Source organism: Streptopelia decaocto (assembly GCF_964273445.1).
Source record: "Streptopelia decaocto genome assembly, chromosome: 7".
Classification (NCBI taxonomy): Eukaryota; Metazoa; Chordata; class Aves; order Columbiformes; family Columbidae; genus Streptopelia; species Streptopelia decaocto.
Genome location: NC_138661.1, coordinates 2495936 through 2501186, shown reverse-complemented (window position 1 = coordinate 2501186; position 5251 = coordinate 2495936). Strand labels below are relative to the sequence as shown.

General features: G+C 51.6%; 1 protein-coding gene across 1 annotated transcript; it reads left to right on the top strand.

Moving 5' to 3' along the window:
* Nucleotides 1-295: 295 nt before the first annotated feature.
* Nucleotides 296-5008, top strand: VCPKMT (valosin containing protein lysine methyltransferase). Its single transcript, XM_082059005.1, has 6 exons — nt 296-536; nt 664-774; nt 949-1021; nt 1873-1992; nt 3270-3374; nt 4362-5008. Exons 1-6 carry the CDS (start codon nt 325-327, stop codon nt 4374-4376), a joined length of 636 nt encoding a protein of 211 aa, XP_081915131.1. The 5' UTR covers nt 296-324; the 3' UTR covers nt 4377-5008.
* Nucleotides 5009-5251: the final 243 nt, after the last annotated feature.

Genomic DNA, 5251 nt, shown 5'->3' with positions numbered 1-5251 from the left:
CTCACCCTGGCGTTGGGCACCACTGAACAGAGTCTGGTCCATCCTCTGACACCCACCCTGAGATATTTATGAGCAGAAATAAGATCCCCAGTGCTGCCAGCAAACAGTAAAAACTCCGTTTTTCTGTGTAGCTCTGAGTGTGCTTTTATACACTTCACAAAGACTTGGTCAGGAAGGGCTATGGAGCGGTTCACTCCGCTCCCGAGGGGGCTTGTGCCATCCAGGGGCTGAGGGGCGGGGGAGCCCCATCGCCTCAGTGCCGGCGCCGCCATTTCCCCGAGCGGGCCCGCCCCGGAGGAGGCGCCGCGCCGGCTCGGAGCGGCCATGGCGGGCTTCGTGCGGGAGCTGGAGCGGCGGGCCGGGCCGGCCCTGCGGCTGGAGCAGCGGGCGCGGGGCGGCGTGGGCTGCGTGGTGTGGGACGCGGCGCTGGTGCTCGCCAAGTTCCTGGAGACCGGCAGCTGCCCCCTCGCCCGCCGCCATGTCCTGGAACTGGGCGCCGGCACCGGCGCCGTGGGCATCATGGCGGCCACGCTGGGGTGAGCGCGGCCGCCCCGCGTTTCCCCACCTCTCATCCTTCTTTATTATATTCTCCACGTGAAACCTTATAAATGTGTGTTTTGTGGGGGTTGGGTTGGGCTGTAACCCTCCCCGTTTGTGTTCCAGGGCAGACGTGACGGTCACAGACCTGGAGGAGCTGCAGGAGCTGCTGAGGGTGAATATAGAAAACAACAAACATCTGGTGACAGGGTCAGTCCGAGCCAAGGTACTGAAATGGTTTGTATGATCCTTTACTGCTCCTGTTCAACCCTTCTCGCTTTGTTAAATCACCCAATGCACTTGATAACGCCGCTTTGAAAGTGAAGCTCGGTATCAGAACATAGCAAACTTTATGCTCAGTCCTCCTTGTCTTATTATTACTGAAGCTTTTCATCTTTTTCTTCTTTTCAGGGGTGAAGATGTAACAGAATTCCAGCCTCCCCCCGATTATATACTGATGGCTGATTGCATTTACTACGAGGAGGTAAATGAAACTTTGCACAACTTGTGTCCAAAGTTTCCCTGGGAAGGGTGAGGGTTTAGTGTTTGGTCCCCGTGGGTTATAGGAATGTGTAGAACCAGGCTGAAAAAGGTATTTTTAACCAGTTTGGGGCCACTTGACATTCGGCCAAGGACTCTTCTATATTTTTAAAAATCACTTAATACTGGGGGGAACTTTTTTTGCGTTGGGAACGGAGTGTAAAGCAAAACGTTGTGAATGATATCAGTGTTATTGTCTTAACGCATCAGCGGATGATATTAACAGTGCCCTGTGGGCAGTGCTTGGGTTCTCATCACGCTTCCCTTGGAAAGGGAGAGGGAGAAATCACGTCCCAGCCAAGCGGCTGCTGTGAATCTGCCCCATGCCCTGGGCTGCAGCTCTCGAGGATGGAGCTAATGGGAGCTGCAAAAAAGGGGGAATGACCCAAAAAATGCCATGTCCTGGTGCCCCGTCGGTGGTTTTGTAGCCCCCTGCGCCTGCACGTGAACCTGTTCCTGTGCATGGTGGTCTGGATCTGAGCCATTTTCCAAGAACGGCTGAGGAACGTCTTGCTTTTCAATCACATCAAGAGGTAGTCGTTGTACACCTCAAGGAAATGCCCGCTCAGCAATGGGGGTTTGGTGCTGGTTCAGTTTTGGTCAGACTGTGAAACTCCTGTGCAGTCTCACTTTCTCCTCAGCTTCCCAGCTTGGCCCCATGTTCCTTTTGTCCTAGATAAAGCACTAAAAATAACTCCCCGGAAAGCAAAACTGGAAACTTCTCTCTTGGGTGAAGACTTTTTGTAGTTAGAAGGTATCGTACTAGTGAAATAAAGTTTAACCTCTTTTGGGCAGTCGTTGGAACCGTTACTGAAGACGCTGAAAGACCTCACGGGCCCTGACACGTGTGTCCTGTGCTGTTACGAACAGAGGACGGTGGGAAAGAACCCTGAAATTGAGAGAAAATACTTTGAGGTAAGTGTTGGAAGCACGCGCTTTGTGAACACGAGGAAAGTAGCTTTGTATTGGATCGGCTGAACGTCAGTGGGAGTTGCTACTCGTACAAATCCGGGCTGACTGCACAAAGTAGAGTTGGTAGCAGGAGAAGCACGTTTAGATGGAGCAGAAAATTTGGATGGTGACTCTTGAAGTTATTGTCCAGCTCACCAGTGGAGACTTTTCTGGACACTTACTGAGTTTTCCTTCTCTCAAAAGGTCAAACTAACCTTTCTGGCTGTACTAATCTTAACTGGATTGATGCTTTTGATCCAGGCAGCTGGACTTGCGTTGGCTGTTAAAAACCTCTCTGGCTTGCGATACCTTCCAGATTTGCCAAAGGGCCACAGTATGCGAGGCAATATCTGTCAAAATCAAACCAGAGTTCGGGACTCCCTGCTAAGCGATGTAGCTCCTTTTGCAAGAATTTCCCCTCTCTACAAAGAGAGCATTAATAAATGATATAATTCAATAGTCCAGCTGTATCTTCTGTGCAGGTGAAGACAAGGAACACGGGTAACAGCCAAATCCCTCCTGAGGTTGTGGGGATGACGGTCAGTGCAGGATTTAACTCTGCACTGCGTACAAGCCGCCCTTGTGTATATAATAACACTGCTACAAAAAAGGGGAAGGGCAAGAATTCCAGGGTGATTAGTACGTGTTAATAAAAGCACCTTTTGACAATTAGCCGTGCACTCTTGCGGGGGCCTGACTGCGAGGAGGGCACCTGCGATTGAGATCGGCTCTGGGGAGGTGCCGCTCCCACAATAAACACAATAGGTGTGGGTGTTTCTGGATTATTTCTGTGTGCTTGTAATTTATTTCCTTCCTTAGCTTGCCAGGGTTCAGCCAAGTTAATCTGAGCACACGGTGGAGTCGATGCTGGGGTTTTTTAGTCTGATTTTGTTTCCCCCCCTGCAGTCGAGAGGGTTGGCAGACACAGCAGGTGCTGTGGTTTGGCTCAGCAACGTGGAGATCGGACGAAGCCAAATGTTTTATCACAAGCTTTTGGATTTTTTTTAAATGTTGCAAGATGTCTGTAGTGGTTAAAACGAGGGTCAATGTGCTGCACGGGGGCAAAAATGGTTTGTAGAGGCCTTTAGTGGAATGGTCAGAGCGCGGTGGTTCCAGCCTCCTGAGGCTCCTTGTCCTCGTGCGATACATTGTGGGAGCTTTTCAACTGAACGAGCTTAATTAAAAAGGGCGGTCGGTGTCATTTGGATTGTGTTCAGTTTTGCGTGTCCTCTGATCACCAGCTGCTTCAGACGGACTTTGAGCTGGAAAGAATTCCCCTGGAGAAGCATGACGAGGAGTATCGCAGCGAGGACATTCACATCGTGAGCATCCACAGGAAGCAAATGGTGGGTCTGGGCCCTTGTGGCCAGGGAGCCAATGGTACCTGGGGTGGGTTAGAAGGGGGTGGTCAGTAGGTCAGAGAGGTTCTCCTGCCCCTCTGCTCTGCCCTGGGGAGACCACACCTGGAATATTGTGTCCAGTTGTGGCCCCTCAGTTCCAGCAGGACAGGGAACTGCTGAGAGAGTCCAGCATAGGGCAACAAAGATGATTAAGGGAGTGGAGCATCTCCCTTATGAAGAAAGGCTGAGGGAGCTGGGAGGTTTAGTTTGGAGAAGAGGAGACTGAGGGGGGACCTTATTAATATCTATATATAAAAGGTGAGTGCCATGAGGATGGAGCCAGGCTCTTTTTGGTGGCAAACAATGATAGGACAAGGGGTAATGGGATCAAGCTGGAACACAAGAGGTTCCACTTAAATTTGAGAAGAAACTTGTTCCTGGTGAGGGTGTCAGAGCCTGGCCCAGGCTGCCCAGGGGGTTGTGGAGTCTCCTTCTGTGCAGACATTCCAACCCGCCTGAACACCTTCCTGTGTAACCTCATCTGGGTGTTCCTGCTCCATGGGGGGATTGCACTGGATGACCTTTCCAGGTCCCTTCCGATCCCAGACATACTGTGATACTGTGAACCGGCTGCCGGGAGTTCCCAGAGCTGCTGTTTATTGTGCATAGTGTGAGCGTTCCGGGGGCGAAGCTCTGAACTGACCCTGAAACACTGTTTTGAGGCACCAAAGTAATAAAAATAACAAGCCCACTGCTGGTTTATTACTGTGTCCCCACTGTACAGTCCTCTCCCCAAAACCTCTCTCTCGAGCTGGTACTTTGCACCCATCACAGTTGGGTAGATAATTTTTTTGGTTAATTGACGGAGCAGACAGTTATGCGTCTAGAAAGCATATTGTGCTGACACAACGTGTGGGCCCGGCACTTAAGCAAAAATGGCCCACTTAAAAACCGATACGCTTTTTTAAGATATTTTTTTTAATCTTTTTGCAGAGTTTTCCGTCATGAGGTCTCTGACCACATTATCTGTCCTCTGGCAGCCGGTAGAGCTCTGGAGAAGAGGGCGAGGGGGTAGAATAACACCGCAGGGGGACCGTCTGCGCTGTGGTTTGTGACTCATCTGCAGAAAACGGCTTCGTGACCGTGGACTTGGCGTGAGGCTGCAGAAGCGGCTCGTTACAACAGATCCCCTGTTCCACCGGGACAGACATGAGCTGCTGATGCCTGCAGGCCGAGGCAGAAAAAGGAACCGGAGCTTCCCCCGGCGCGGTGCTGGGCGCCTGTTCTGGTTCCCTGCGCTCCCGAGCGCTCACGGAGCAGATCCCAGGACACAGAACCGACGGCTCTGTGAGGAGAAAGCTGCGAGCGGGTCTATCCCGCAGCCCCAGGTAGCCGGACAATAAAACTTTTGCACTTGAGATGGGTCTCAGATGGTGGGTTTGGTTTTTTAGCCTGTGGTTTGTGTCCCTTCGGTGGCGCAGAGGTCCTGGGTGTCTCATCCGGGATGTTCTGATGGTACGTGCTGCACAGAGAACACAAGGTGGTTCCTCCGCCAAATTGTTCTTCCTTTTAATTCCACCTGCGCTTTGCTGGTATAAGGATCTGCAGCGTTAAATTTCGACACCAAACGTTTCTGGTGCACAGGTTTGTTGTAGCTGTTGGTATTCCTCACCGTTACTGCACAGTGGTGGCTTTGAGGTTTGGGTTGAAAGGAAATCTCGCTTCTGCTGTGTAGTGAAGCGGCCGTGGTGACGGTGGCTCTGCTGTGACATTGGCTTTGCTGCGACAGAGCTGCTGCACAACCCAATGACAGCGGCTGCTTCCTGAGCGTCTCATTCGCACTGCGTGCAGCTCGAGTGCTCCCTGCTTCAGAAACCTCAATA

What these genes read in the sequence shown, in the direction of transcription:
- VCPKMT (XM_082059005.1), top strand. Translation starts at nt 325, where the DNA reads ATGGCGGGCTTCGTGCGGGAGCTGGAGCGGCGGGCCGGGCCGGCCCTG. An exon ending in ATCATGGCGGCCACGCTGGG is followed by an intron (nt 537 to 663) that starts GTGAGCGCGGCC and finishes TTTGTGTTCCAG; the next exon opens with GGCAGACGTGACGGTCACAG. An exon ending in ATTGCATTTACTACGAGGAG is followed by an intron (nt 1,022 to 1,872) that starts GTAAATGAAACT and finishes TCTTTTGGGCAG; the next exon opens with TCGTTGGAACCGTTACTGAA.